Source organism: Phascolarctos cinereus, unplaced genomic scaffold, assembly GCF_003287225.1.
Source record: "Phascolarctos cinereus isolate Bilbo 61053 unplaced genomic scaffold, phaCin_HiC Scaffold_7;HRSCAF=346, whole genome shotgun sequence".
Lineage (NCBI taxonomy): Eukaryota > Metazoa > Chordata > Mammalia > Diprotodontia > Phascolarctidae > Phascolarctos > Phascolarctos cinereus.
This window is the reverse complement of record NW_027556180.1, coordinates 21,059,738-21,074,952: the sequence shown is the minus strand read 5'-3', so window position 1 is coordinate 21,074,952 and position 15,215 is coordinate 21,059,738. Positions and strand designations below refer to the sequence as shown.

The 15,215-nt window shown below is 38.9% G+C and overlaps 1 protein-coding gene across 3 annotated transcripts in view; it reads right to left on the bottom strand.

The window, feature by feature from the left end:
* SMC4 (structural maintenance of chromosomes 4) overlaps window positions 1-15,215 on the bottom strand; it is a 40,679-nt gene continuing 25,464 nt past the window's right edge. For 2 of the 3 annotated variants that reach the window (XM_078147237.1, XM_078147238.1), the window contains 13 exons: window positions 14,330-14,515; window positions 12,450-12,611; window positions 11,611-11,836; window positions 11,409-11,530; window positions 9,983-10,135; window positions 9,629-9,755; window positions 8,562-8,751; window positions 6,949-7,093; window positions 6,559-6,732; window positions 1,934-2,116; window positions 1,588-1,820; window positions 597-780; window positions 1-264 (listed from right to left, as the gene is read on the bottom strand). In XM_078147237.1, the coding sequence (XP_078003363.1) occupies window positions 112-264; window positions 597-780; window positions 1,588-1,820; window positions 1,934-2,116; window positions 6,559-6,732; window positions 6,949-7,093; window positions 8,562-8,751; window positions 9,629-9,755; window positions 9,983-10,135; window positions 11,409-11,530; window positions 11,611-11,836; window positions 12,450-12,611; window positions 14,330-14,515 (2,238 nt within the window). In that variant the 3' untranslated portion in view covers window positions 1-111. The remainder of the gene's footprint in view (window positions 265-596; window positions 781-1,587; window positions 1,821-1,933; window positions 2,117-6,558; window positions 6,733-6,948; window positions 7,094-8,561; window positions 8,752-9,628; window positions 9,756-9,982; window positions 10,136-11,408; window positions 11,531-11,610; window positions 11,837-12,449; window positions 12,612-14,329; window positions 14,516-15,215) is intronic. The other variant, XM_020988840.2, reaches the window with a different exon arrangement.

Below are 15,215 nucleotides of genomic sequence, written 5' to 3'. Positions count from 1 at the left end.
TCAGATAGACAAAACAGTTTATGAAAATATATTTACAAAACTGAAATGTATAAAAACCATAGCTGAATAGTAGAAACACGCCTATTCCAAGTGGTCACAACAGACTGACATTTAGCAAAGTCCCTTGGATGCGATGACTTTGGGATTTATTGCAACACTTTTTGTTATGTTGTGGGTCTTGTAAATCCCAATGAGCCTGTCAGCAATCTCAAACATGTTATTTCGAAGTGAAATGATTATAAACTGGGCATTTTTTGTTTGTTCCTAAAGAAAAAGAAAACAAGTGATTACAATGTTTCCAACTTATATCAGTGACATTTGATAGACATTTACATAAGCTAAAATTTCCCCACAATGTTTTCACAGCAGTTAGTTGTAATAAAGACCCAAGTATCTGTTTTTGCTTCTGTCCATTATCACAGATGATAATCCAAAAATACATTTTGTTGGATTATGACTTAAAAAGAGATAGAGAAACCTATCTGAATCAGTACAATCCTCAGTGAATGATTGAAAATTTAACAAAAAAAAAATCCTGCTCATTAGTACTCAATAAGACTTTGTGAGAAAGACAAACCAGCTCCAAATCTACTTACATATATATAAAATGCCACAATGGATACATTTTTAAAATCAAGTGCCGCATCAATTTCATCCATGAAATAAAGAGGTGTGGGCTTGTAATGATGAAGAGCGAAAACCAGAGCCAGGGAACTAAGCGTCTTCTCTCCTCCTGAAAGATTGAAGATCTTCTTCCAACTTTTTTTGGGTGGCCGGACACTAAAAAAACAGTGACCAAATGTCAGACAAGTGAGAATGCTGAGTCTCCAGACTGGTCGAAAGCACGCCAATTCCCTTCTGACCTCCAGCTGCCCTCCTTGCCCCTCCACTGATACATCTGCTGCTGCTGACAACCTAACTGGCATGTTTTAAACACAAGAATGAACCCCAATTGTTGCACAGCAGCTAGACTTGGGCCACATGACTTTCTGTTGGCCTCTTTTCCCTTCTCGCCCCAGTGCTCTGCTTGCTGTCGGCACACATGACCTCCTTTGCACACACTGTTCCATATGCTTAATGTGCTGAGGACTATCTGGGCTGGACTAGATGCCTTTCTCCAGGAGCCTGCCTGTACTCCCAGAATCCCTCTCTCCTTTCAAGGCTTAGCTGCACCCGTCCAGTAGTTGCCACTTTGGTGCTTTCTCAATGGTTGCAGTTTTGTGCTGATCTACCACCAGGCTGAGGCCATCATTCTTTAGACTGTGCATCCTGATACTTAAAAGAAACGAGGAGAGTGAAATGGCTCAACAGGAGCAGTCACGACACACTGACAGATCTGCCTTAGCGCCAAAGCCTGGCAGTTACTCTTTTCCCATTTTCTCACTTTAAATCGGCTATAAATTGGTTCAGCGCATTTGTACCACACAATTTTCCTCCTACTATCCTTCCAAAAACATGAAACCTGAACTGTGATGGTTCAGAGAGCAGACAAGCATGCTCTGACCGACTGTTTAGTGGTGTCCTCAGTCAGGGCACGGTTACCCTCTGGCCCAAAGAGCGAGCGGCATCACCAGTGACATCACAAACCTAAACATGATTCCTTCAGAGAACGGGTCCAGGCTGTCGACCAGCTCAAGCTCAGCATCGCCTCCCAGAGTCAGCATCTGGTAGTTCTCCTTCAGCTTGTTCGTTATGATGTTAAAACCTGCCATGAATTCATTGAGTCTCTGCTTCCGAAGGTCTTCATAGGCCTGTCGGAAGCGCTCCCGTTCAGCGGTGATCTTGTCCAGCTCGGCCACCCGCTGCAGGTACAGCTCTTCCTGTGAAAGAAAGAACCACAGAAGCCAGGAAGTGAGCACATGAAACCATTCACATCAGAGAGGTGGCAGCTGAAAGGCGTCAAACCACCACCATCAATGACATGAAAAGTTACCTTCTTTTTATACTCTGCGATGGAACCTAGGTTTGGTTTCATTTCATGGCACTGGGCTTCGAGAAGAGCAATTTGATTTGTTAGAGAATCAGGACTTTGTATTGCTTCGAGATCCTCTTGGCTTAGAACAGAAATCTCTTCATCTAGATTATCTTCTATGGGATGCAGTGATATTCTTGAAATCTAAAATTTTATTTTAGACAGGAATTTTAGAGATAGCACAATTTTAGCACGTCAATGTTCAGTAACAATCAGTAATAAGGGCATTTTTTTCTTTTCCTTTTGGAGAGGCAATTGGGGTTAAGTGACTTGCCTAGGGTCACACAGCTAATAAGTGTCAAGTGTCTGAGGCTGGATTTGAACTCGAGTCTTCCTGACACTAGGGCCGGTGCTCTATCCAATGAAGGCTTTTTTCACACAGAAATAGCGACTAAATGAAGGTCCTGTTTACAGATATGTCAAATGACCGAACAACCTGATAAGACGAAGGGCTTTCTATGTCACATTTGTCCTCTCTATCTCAATCTCATATTTTGTGGTTTCTGTCACATTTTATCCTTTTGATGTCAAATTTTGTCTTCTCTATCTCAATCTTCCTTTTGTCCTATCTCAATCTCACATTTTATGGCTTCTGTCACGTTTTGTCCTTTTGATGACAAATTCTGTCTATGTCAAATCTTGTCCCCTCTAGCTCAACCTCACATTTTGTCTGTCAAATTTTGTCCTATCTCAACGTCACATTTTGTCATTCTATGTCAAATTTTGTCCTCTCTATCTCAATCTCATATTTTGTGGTTCCTGTCACATTTTATCCTTTTGATGTCAAATTTTATCTTCTCTATCTCAATCTCACATTTTGTGGTTTCTGTCATGTTTTGTCCTTTTGATGACAAATTTTGTCTTTCTATGTCAAATTTTGTTCCCTCTAGCTCAACCTCACATTTTGTCTGTCAAATTTTGTCCTATCTCAACGTCATATTTTGAGGTTTGTCACACTTTGTCTTTCTATGTCAAATTTTGTCCTCTCGATCTCAACCTTACATTTTGAGGTTTGTCACATTTTGTCATTCTATGTCAAATTTTGTCCTCTCTATCTCAATCTCATATTTTGTGGTTTCTGTCACATTTTATCCTTTCGATGACAAATTTTGTCTTTCAATGTCAAATTTTGTCCCATCTCAATCTCACGTTTTGTAGTTTCTGTCACATCCTGTCCCTATGTCAAATTTTGTCCTATCTCAACCTCACATTTTGAGGTTTGTCACATTTTGTCCTTTTTCTATGTCAAATTTTGTCCTATCTCAATCTCATTTTGTGGTTTCTGTCACATTTTGTCCTTTTGATGTCAAATTCTGACTTTCTACATTAAGTTTATCCTATTGTTACATTTTGTACTTTCTATTTCAATCTCACATGTTGTTTTTATGTCACATTTTGTCCTCTCCATCTCAATCTCAAGCTTTGTACTCTCTATTTCTCATGTTGCTTGTGAACAGACTGTTTCAAATTAATACTATTTTACAGCTAACTGGTGGAGAAAAACAACAACAGGGTACAGCAATTCATAGAGCAACTTGTCAAGATTTCTGTCGCCCAGAGAGTCTAATACCCACCACACATGGGGCTAACAGGTAATTCAAAGATTTAATGGACTGATTTTCCCCAACTTCTGTAATGAGAGCTGAACACCCTGGGCAGGTAGATTTCTCTACTGGCTGATGTTTGTATTTAGTGAAGGCCAGGAACCAGATTACATATTGGTTGTGTGACCCAAGGCTGCCTTCTAACACTGTACACTAAGAGTATTTGTCACTCCTGAGATAATTGGTATAAAACTGGGAAGCTCGAAAGTTGGACAAAGCCAAAGTATTAAGAATGAAGAACTGATAATGGAGCTAATATGATACTCACACTCCTTGAGAAGAGCTCTCTTTTTTTGGAGGAGGGGGGAGATGTATATAGAAATTTGTTTAAATTTCATTTTTTCCAATCAGCAAAAATTTACCCTTTTCCCCTCCCATCCTACTCTGTTTCCAATTGAGAATGAAAGAAAAACAAAACCCTTGCATTGGGCATCTCCAAAAGAAAAAATATATAATTACACATATGCCTCTCTGATCTCTGAATCCATCATATTTCTCCAGGACAAGGTGGGTAGCATGTTTAATCATTAGTCTTCTGGAATTGTGGCCAGTAATTATAGGGATTAGAGTCTTTAAGACTTTCAAATATGCATCTCTACAATATTGTCATCACTGTACATATCATTCTCCTGGTTCTGCTTACTTTATTTTGTATTCGTTCATACAAATCTTCCAGGTTATTCTGAAATCATCCCTGCCTGCATCATTTCTTACTACCCAGTGACATTCCATCACTTTCATATACTACATGATTCCCCAACTGATGGAAACACTTTAGATTTTCATTCTTTGCCACTTCAAAAAGAGCTATCAATATTTTTGCACATCCATAAAAGTTTGTTTTGCTTGGGACTAATCTCTCCCACAATTTACCCTTTTTCTAATTCCCCTCCTTCCCCATTTTTTCCTTTTTCCCTGATGAGTGAAATGGACTGAACTGTGTGTTTGTGCTTCTTTACCTCCCCCACCCCCAGTCCCTTTCTCTTCATCATTCTTTTAAGATCATCAGAACATAACAGAATCACGCCCTCTAATCAGACCCCGTGACCCCAACATTAGAGCTCAGAGCAGACAAACGTATTGTTTCCACATATTAGAATATAAGCAACTTATCCTTGTTTAGTCTTGTGTGATTTTTTCTCTTAACATCTGCGTTTGAAATTCAGAGTCTCTACACAGCTCTCTGGTCTTTTCTTCAGGAATGCTTGCAAGTTCTTTATTTCACGAATGTCCGTTTACTCCCGTAGGATTATACTAAGTTTTTCTAGGTAAGTTATTCTTAGCTAGAAACCCATTCTGTTTGCCTTCTGGAATATCACATTCCATGCTCTCTTCTTTGTAGTATAAGTTGCTATTATTCCAACTGTGGTCCTCAGTACTTGAATTTTGTATTTCTAGATGTTTGTAGTATTTTTTCTGTGATCAGGGAAGATCTGGATTTTGGCTCCTGTGAGTTTTCGTTTTAGGATTTCTTTTAGGAAGTGACCAGTGGATTCTGTCAACTTCTGCTTTGATCTCTGGTTCTAAGAGAGCTAGGTAGTTTTAAAGATTTCTTTACATACAATGTCTAGGTTCTTTATTTTTTTTTTGTTATGGTATTCAAGAAGTCTAATTTATTTCCTCCTCAATCTGTTTCCTCAGATAGCTGTTTTGCTAGGAAATATCTTATACTTTTCTTCTATTTTTTTAGTCTTTTGACTTCATGTTGATGTTTCTTTTTTTCTCATGGAGTCATTGGCTTCTATTTGGTTCATTCCAATTTCCAGGAAACAGGTTGTTGGGCAAGCTTTTGAACCAAGATGTCAATTCCTCTTCCAAAGCTTTCTTCCCTCTTATTTTTTCCTCTAGCAATCACATTTCATTTATAAAAATATGTGTCTTGAGTGTCCCTGTTACCACAATAGTTTTTTATGTATGATGGGATCCCAATTTTTTTTTTCCAGTCACTTACTCTCCAAGTCTCTGTCCTTGACTTAAACCTGATGTTAGAACCAGGTTCTGTAAACTTTGGAGGGAGAATCCGAGCTGGTCCCACTGCTGCTTTTTTGGGGGACTGAGTGTTGTGTTATTTCAGGATCTCAGGGATAGCTATAGGCTGGGGACCGACAAGCTTTCAGTGCTCCCAAAGCAGTCAGATCCAGGGCCATCTCATCAATGTCTACTTGGTCTCAGCCACAGCAGAGGGCAGGTTCCCCTTTGGTCTGGGATCCTGCCCTGCTCATTCCTCTGCACGCTCGAGACTAGGCTAGAATCAGGGCCTGACACCATCCCGAGGCAGCTGGCAGATGTTTGTTCCCTCCCATGGCACTCCATCCTGGGCATAGGTCTCCTCACAATGGCCCTGGATCCAGACCCAGAAGCTGCTGCCAGAAGTGTCATGGGACGGCCTGGGATCTCTTCTTGCTCTGGTGCACAGTGTCTCCCTGGGCACTGGGGTGCTCCGTACCAGGCCCCACCACCAGGGTCTACATTCTATTCTAAGCTGCCTCAGGAAAGTGACTTCTTAGGGTTTTTTACTGGATTTAACCACCAGGGTTTGGTGTGGTGAATTTTCTAGACCTGACTCGAGGAGTTTTGTGGAAAGAAGTTTGGCTACACTGCTTCTTCCTGCTGTACCATCAAGACTCTGCCTCAATTTGGATGTGTATTTTTAATGTTGTGATGGATACTTTGCAATATATCGCCAATTAAAATTTAAAGTGAAAATGATCATTTGAAGATCCTAAAACAAGAGCTTCTTTAAAAAAGATGGATCTGAAAATGCATGAGTGATTATATTCAACACAGTTTTAATAGCCAAGAATCACAACCTTTTCACTAAAAATGTTGTTTGATTATTTGGCTGAAATGAGGCCTTCTTCCTCTCATTTAGTCTTGAGTGTTCAATCTAGCTCAGATTTGTGAACAGTAAAAATATAAAAATAGCACCCATGACTAACAACACAAGAAAAAACCAAACTCATCTGTGAGACGCAGCCTTACCTCCTTCTGCCAGTATTTTACTTTCGAATGATGTTCAGCAATGTGACTGTCCAGCTGCTCAAGTTTTAACTTAATACTAAGTGCATCGTTTTGAATGGCATGTTCATTTTCTTTTATTGCTTTTATTTCCTGAAGCAGGTTGTGATGCTCCTTCTGGATCTCGGGCAAGGACTCCTAAGGAAAAAGATAACAATGTTTTCCCCCTCAAACATCACACTTCCCAACCCTCGGAAAGAAAAGACAACAGCACCAAACAATTATTTGTTCACTCTGATGTGCTGAGTCTTCTTCACAAACATTTTACATTTTTGGATTAAATTTACAATAAGGCTTTATTATTCTGCTCCAGCCCCTACACAAACCAACCACCACCAAGAGCACTCAACTGACCCCGGCTTCTTTGGAATTCTTCATGACCTCGGTTGCCTTCTCTTCGAGGTTTTTCAGTTCATGGGCTAGGTCTTCCACTTCTTTCTCATTATCCTTTATTTCCTTCTCTGTACGAAGGACAGAATCTTGTGCCTTTTTAAGATTTCTAAATGCAAAACAAGGCCAGAAGTTTACACGAGCACTACCACAATACCCACAACACATCGATCTGTTCTGACAGGTGCACTGAGGAGCATCGGGTGCAACAGTCAGAAGATCTTCTTCTTTAGATTCTGGGTGTCTGTGACAAGCTCTTCACTTTCACTGAACGGCCTTCCAAGGAGGCCTTTGTGTATTCACCAAACCCTTCTCAAGCATCCTCTCACAGCATACACAGGACATGAACACAAACATGTACTGTATGTGGCTTCTTTGGTTACATAATGTCCACATGTCAACAACCCAAAGTACAGAGAAAAGCAGACCCTCCTGCATTTCTGAGGCTGCCACAGCACACAGGACAGCTCTACCTGGAACACAGACCCCATACTCCACAGGCCGGAAACTAAAAACATCACCTCTCACTTCACCCTGATTCGTGACTTCTTTTCTCAGCTGTGAAACACTGTAAACTTCACAGCCAAAGCACTTCTACCTACAGAGGTACCACGTGGTAACGTGGGAGGCATGATACAGAGCAAAGAAACTGGGGATCTGGAATGAGACCTACATGCAAACATTAGCTCCGCTGCTACTTTATTATTCTGGTGTATAAAAATCTTACTAGCTGAACAAATGGTATTAAAACATAACATATTTTGCTAAAGCAGTTTTTGCAACTAAGACACTGAAAAGGGTAAAATTGGATAAACACTTTTTTTTGGGCAACCAAATCTTTTTAATCTGCAACCTGAGGGTAGTGGTGGTGGTCGGGTCTAGCACAGGTAAGTGAAATCTAAGTCCTTATTTTTAGCAATTTTGGACCTCCTCCCCCCTCCTCTTCCATCAGACCATTCATTGAAATTGTTACCAAAAACTGAGATTGTTTTTCCTCTGGAGGAGATGCCACTGAACAACCAAATATTGTTTTGTAGGAAAAGTAGAAGCAAGGAAGCTGTTATAAACCAAGTTACACAACTGGCACATGAATAACTTAGCTGGTTGCAGTTGAAAATTGTATGAACATTATATAAACACCACATAAAAAATTTTAGAAACGCTTTTTAAAAACCACTATTGCAAAAGTAAAAACTCTTCGGGAGGCATTTCTGTAAAGGAGCATGTTGGTCAATCTATTTCATCTAATTAAAATTAATTTACATTTTGCAGTCCCTCCCTTTACATTTCCCCTTCTTCTCCATTTGTCTGCTAGCATCTTGTCCCTCTCAATCTCTATGGTACACGAAATAGTTACAACTTTTTCAGCCTACAATAATTCTGGAATACACCTCAGGATAGTTGAAGAGCTTTGTTCTAGGCCCTTGAATGCCAGTTACTAGCGATTTTTAACTGGTAAGGGCCTCTTTTTCTCTGTAAGATTGCCAGAGGCCTTTTGGAGTCAATGGTGTACTCTGGATGCACAGGTAGGTGTATGGCCTCTGGGCCCCACCCGGGCCATGGGATGGTCACTTTACCTGTCTGCTGTCTTTACTGCTACTTGGGCTTTTGTGATGGCAGATGCACATTCGTCCAACTGTTGGTTGATCTTGTCAAGTTTGTCTTGCTGGGCTTTAAGCTTATGATTATTGATCTCCACAATTAAACTGTGCAGCCTTTTGACTTCGGCTTCGACCTTGCCAGCCTTCTGAGCAACATGTTCATACTCTGGGGAGGAAAAGAAAAAAAAGGAGCTAGAGTCGGAGATTCTAAGTGAAGAATACACTGAGCTTTTCTGTATTATGAATGTGTATATCAACCGACGTGAATGAACAGAATGATTCCAGATGAAACTTGACTTCTGTCAAGTTTGTTAAAAAAAAATTATAGGTTAAATTTAACACTGTTGTAAGTAAATTTCAAACAGCAAATATTTTCAAAGTTATCCAAGCAAATGGTTTAGGACTCACAAGTAAGAATTCATAGGGCATTTTTATGAAACTAAATAATCCTCAAAGGAATACGATATTGCTCAAGTCTTTTAAACTTTTTCTATAGCACATGTTTTGACATTTAATTATATAATTCTATTATTCTGATTTCCCCATGTCTGTAAGTCTTTGACCAGCTAAATTCTAAGGGACTGACCTTAGCGGCGATCATTTCTCCTATTTCTTTTGTAAAGGCCTGAACACCTAGCACAGTGTTATGCATGTACATCTCCAAAATATATTGCCAATTTCAAAAACATACAATTCCTGAACAGTACCTTGTTTTACTTTTCAAATACTTTAGAGCTTAAAAATATAGGCTTGTAGTTTCTTTCACTTAATAGCTACTACAATACCACCCTGTGGTGTGAAGGTCACCCAGCATTCTTGGAAACACTTCTAGTCTCTGAGAGGTTTCCAAGCTGGCTTCAAACACACCTGGTAACAGAACCAACCTAAACTCACGAGAAGTCTGACCATTAGGAAACAAATGTAATGTTGCCATAGCAACATTAGCATGGAGAGTTTGCTCACTCATTGCCAAACAAAAATAAAATCATGTCTCAACGTGAAGAATTTTAAATTTGACTACATTTCACTTTTAAAAAACGTACCTTTCTTGAAAATACTTATATTTGTTTCTAGCAATTTCTGCTTTTTTTTGTCAGGGGCAGTATCACGGACATTGGCTTCAAGCTCTTTGACTTGTACGTCCAAGTATGCTTCTTGTTCTGATAGACTCTACGAAAGAAAAGTCAGGTGATATATTGGAAGGCTTAATCTTAATTAGGTAAAACACAAAAATGTAAACTGTGTTTTAAAAAATAGACAAGACCAAATATACAAAACGCTTTGCACACTGGAGAGGCCAGCTGTGGTACTGGCAAGGGTTAAATGAGCAAAGAACACACAACGTCGTCTGAGAATTCAGCTGTTCACCACGGCAGACACTTGTTGAAGGAGCGTACCTGGATGCTTGCAGTAAACTTTTCCAGTGTGTTCCTCATATCTTGCACACTGTGACGTAGTTTAATAACCACCTCTTCAAGCTGCGCTCTGCGTTCTTGGATCTGAACAGCTTTTTGAGAGTCCTTCTGCAATTTGTATTCCATTTGGGACACCTATAACGAAAACCACCAGCTCTATTTCAGACCTTTATTCTGTAAGTCATGGATGCTTCCATGAAGTTCTCATTTTCTGTCTTGTGGGGTGCCACAGTCAGAAAGTCTTTAGTACTGTACAGTCCCTGGTCTAACTCCTGGCACCCCATTTGACAACCAACCAAGCTGACATACTACCAAAAGATATCAACCCTACACCAAATGCCATTTTTACCATAAATCAAACAGACCATGACTATCAAACTGTAGCTTAATGGAAAATTCTCCCCAGAGAGCAAACCAAAGAATGGGCAAAGTGCATTTCACACTGTGCTAAGAGACAAGAAGCACCTCTTCATGACATGTGGTGTCCCTGAGAAGGGTCAAGAAAAAGACAGTAATAAAAACAATCACATCTGCACAAGAGGACAAAATGGCAGAGAAATCAATCTTGTGAAGAACTGCACAAGACCTTCCTATGTGAGCACACATCTTAATTCTAGATAATATCAATTTGCAGGTGGGCATGGGAACGTGACAAAAACTATGTTGGAAAAGATGATATGGAGCCTAGGCACAAGAAGGGGGAGACAGGGCCAGAAGACATTCTGGGCATTTTATTTTTACACTTCACCCCCCTATACTTTTATTAAACTGTAAAACGTGCTTACTGTTTTATCTGTCTGGACAACAGTCCACAGAACATGAAAGAGAAACGGTGCCAGAGGAGGTGAGTTGCCTTTCCTACAACTGCTTCTATCTCCCCAGGGACATAAGGAGACTGTGTTAACTGAGTGTGTTAAGACAACGAGTGAGGTCATTCAAGAAGGCTACACCCAGGCTGCCCTATGGGAGGGATCATGTCTCAAGTGTGGGGAGCTTCCAGATTCCCAGGTCACACTTTCCTTGAAAGAATACTGTGTTCAGTTTGCTGCTGCATTTTAGGACTTTGATAAACTGAGAACAGAAAAGAGAATGCTGGGAAAAATGAGGGGGCTTTTAAGAGAATCAGATGTTAGCTTGATAGAAGCAAAAACTTCTGAGCCATTGAACCATCCCAAAGTTGAAAGGGCTGCCTTGAAGGCAATGAACTTAAAATCCCTCCTCTGAGGTTTTAAAGCAAAACTAGGATCATCTGTCATCAGGACTTTCAAAAAGTGACTCTTGCTCATGAAATAGGTTACTACATCACCAGGCAGGTGCCATAGCACAAATAAAGACGCAGACCAGGATTAGAATGTGGACAATGACTCTTACCAGCACACTTACAAAAAAGAAAAATTAACCCAATCACCACTTCAACATTCATCATGTGTACAACTTCATCTTCACCAACCTCTTCTTCTGAGACTTCAATGACAACTGAGGAACCCATTCTACCTTTCATCTGCTTGCTTCCGCCGCCAGTCATGGTACCTGGACAAGAGAACAGAGTCAGTTTTGGACAGAATGTTTAAAATTATTTTTGGGGAATGAAAGACAGGATTTTGTTTTACCTGACTGTTCTATGATTTGTCCCTGTAACGTCACAACTCTCCATCTCTTATCTTTCTGAAAGGCCACTCTTGTTGCCTGGTCCAAGTTGTTAGCTACTAAAGTATCATGTAAAGCAAAGTAAAAGGCTCGGCGAATCTTCTCGTCTTTTACTTTTACTAAATCAAACAACCGAGGTGTGTTTTCAGGAGTCTGGATTGGGTTCATATTTTTTTCTAATACTTTAATCTACAACGGAGTAAGGAAAATTAAGAAACACTTTTTAGAAGAGAACTCATAAATAAAAAACAGTCATTGGGGGGCAGCTAGGTGGCACAGTGGATAGAGCACCCGCCCTGGAGTCAGAAAGACCTGAGTTCAAATCTGGACTGAGACACTGGACACTAGCTGTGTGTCCCTAGGCAAATCACTTAACCCCAACTGCCTCACAAAAAAATTAAAAAAAAAATTGGGAGGCCAGCTAAGTGGCGTAGCAGATAGAGCTCCAGCCTTGGAGTGAGAAGGACCCGAGTTCAAATCTGGCCTCGCCTCACACAGTTGACACTTATTAGGTGTGACCCTGGGCAAGTCACTTAACCCCAATTGCCTCACCCCAAAAAACAAGCAAATAAACAAAAAAAGGTCATTTTTCATACCTTAAGACAGTACTTTAATAATTTCTAATGGAAAGGGAGGCTATTATAGGAATTCTGTTTCTAAAAACATAAACTGAAATTGTAAGCAGCTGGGTAGTTTCAAAAGTAAATAGACCACTCTTTTTCTGTCTGCATCTAAAGAAGGCTGCTGAATTTATAAAGGAGGCATTTCAAGATATTAAAACTGATTTCTTCCAAGTACTCACCTTATCTAACCCAATAAATGTTGCCACTCCTATATTATTTTTCTTCAGGAAGTTCACACAGACTTGGGCTGTATCAATAGTGTCAACAACAATGTAGTCCAGGGCGCCACAACAAGATGAAATGGCAATGTCGTATTTTTCATCAATGGCTCCCAAGTCTCCCTGAGAGGACAAAAGACATCCTGTTATGATACCAACACAGCTCATTAGAGTAATTTGAAGCTTATCCCCAAAGAGGGTGCACTTAATAGCTATGTATCCTTTCTTGCAGTGCGTCAACCTGTTATTTCATCAGGGAAGGGATCTCCTTCCTCTGACCCATTCCCAATACCTGTAGTCCTCTACAAGAGAGCTCTCTGGGGCACTTACTGCTCAGAGATGTGGGGACTGGCCCAGATGGTTATACAGACAACAGGCATTACAGAAAGCAATGAACCCAGGTCTTCAGATCTCTATCAGTTAAACCACACTGCCTCTTGTACACATATTCTAATTGTTGTTCATGAAAAGCTATTATTTACAAAAATCAAAGTGTACATTCCAGTAATTAAGAGCATACTTTCTTTAATGGATTCTTCTTCAAGCAGATGATCAAAAAGAAAAGACAATTTGGGCATTTTCCCTGCCAAATCCTCCCTACAAATCACATATATAATTAACTGTTGCTTGATAATTGCAGTTTTATTTTTTTGGTTAATATTTCCTTTTTGATTTTCCCCTTTCCTATCCTGCTTTGAACCCCAAATCATTAAGTACATACAGTATTATGTAGAAAGTACTATGTAAAAATACAAAAAAGGAAACGACCAATCCTGATCCAAAGGAGCTTATATGCTCCTGGAAGTGACATGGCCACACCCCTTCCATACGCTCATACATACAGATCACAAGGTAGAAGGTGATGTAGGAAAAAAGACATGGAATTCCCACCCCCCATCAGTTAGCAGGAGTGGCTAATCTTCAGCCACGATTTTCATCCCCAACCTATAGCGTTCTCCAAGCATGGTATTCTCTGGATAAAGACGATTAAGGCAGACACTGCACATGGATCTCCAACTCCACTGAGTTTCTCTAATATACATTATAATGTCACATTTTAAAAACACTATAGAAATGATTATTTCTAAGTCACAGATAATATTAGTGGCAGACTACCAACTTGAAAATTTCAAGGTAATATTTTTAATGATTTAGAGACTTATTTAATAAGTCTAAAACTTAAATTGTAACAGGCATTTATCAAGATTTTCTTTTTATAAAATTATGAACATTTTCCCCCAAAAGAGATTTCTAAAAAATAGCCTAACACAAAGTTTGCTTTCATAAATTCTCAAATGGAAATTTTAATTCAGATCTAGTCATAGCCGATGCTTTTCCATCTAATGCTGAATTTGTAAAATGAGCACAAATAACACAAATCCGTTACCAGAAGCCTTGACATTTTAAGGCACGTACACAAAGCTTATGATGCAACCAGGTGATTAGTTGATAAGCAAATTATGCAAATGGATAAAAAAGTCTAATTTGTTGAGATAAATATTTTGCAAATGTTCAACAAGTATGGGTAAAATTAAACAACATGATACCAATTACTATATGGATAGATCTAGATGACAGCTAACTCAATGTAGAAAAACCAAAGGGGAAAAACCACCAGGATGGGTTGGACAAGACATTAACATTTATATATAAAACATACATTTTAAAGACACTTGTGAATTTTTCCACCTGACATATTTAAAGAATACTTTAAAACTATCTTTCACATTCAAAAGACATGAAAATAGTTGCATATTTATGAGGGATACTTCTAAAGTATTATTCACCATCACTGGGTCAAAATAGTTCAAAGAATCTAATTATCAAGTATTTTAAATTACCAATCTTCCATATATTCCTGGAATTTTGCCAGATTTTTTCTGTTGAATCAAGGCATTAAGAACTTTTCCTCGACTGTGATTTGTTGCAAGAGAACTTTTTGCTTCTTCAACTTTTTGAAGAAGATCCCGAACTGAATTTTCAATATCTGTTGCTTCTTTTGTAAGTTTTTGAAGTTCATTTTCTTTCTAAAAAACAAAACAAAAAAAACAAAAGAAAAAAGCCCCCAAATGTTTAAACAAATGAAAATTGAAAAGAATCCCAGAATTACATCTTAAAAAGAGGCACAACTGTCATTAAAAAGGATGATGGAATACTTAATGATAGATTTATTTTATAATCTAATTTCTAAATATACTACTGTATTAATATAAGGAAAGAATGAAATGAATAATACATACTAATTTACAAAGGAAAAAAGAGCCTTTGTGCAGGATACAATAATAATGTAGAAGTAGTGGTAGTTGTTAGAATCCTACTATTTAAAGAACCCCAATAGGGAGTAGCTATTTTCACAATCTATAAATGAAGTTGAAACCAAAGATTAAGCCTTTAAAATTTATGTCAAAACCTGGAAAGACTTACATAAACTGATGCAAAGTGAACAGAACCAGGAGAGTGTTATATGTAGTAACAGCAACACTGTTTGACAAAGAACTGTGAAGGATGTAGCTATTCTCAACAATACAATGATCCAAGACAATTCCAAAAGACTAATCATGAAACATGCTATCTGCCTCCAGAGAAAGAATTGATATTGTTTGAATATAGACTGAAGCATGATATTTTTCACTTTCTTTCATTCCTTTTCTTTTATTCGAGTCTTTTTGTACAAATGACTAATATGGAAATGTTTTACATGATGGCACATGTAAAACCTATATCTGA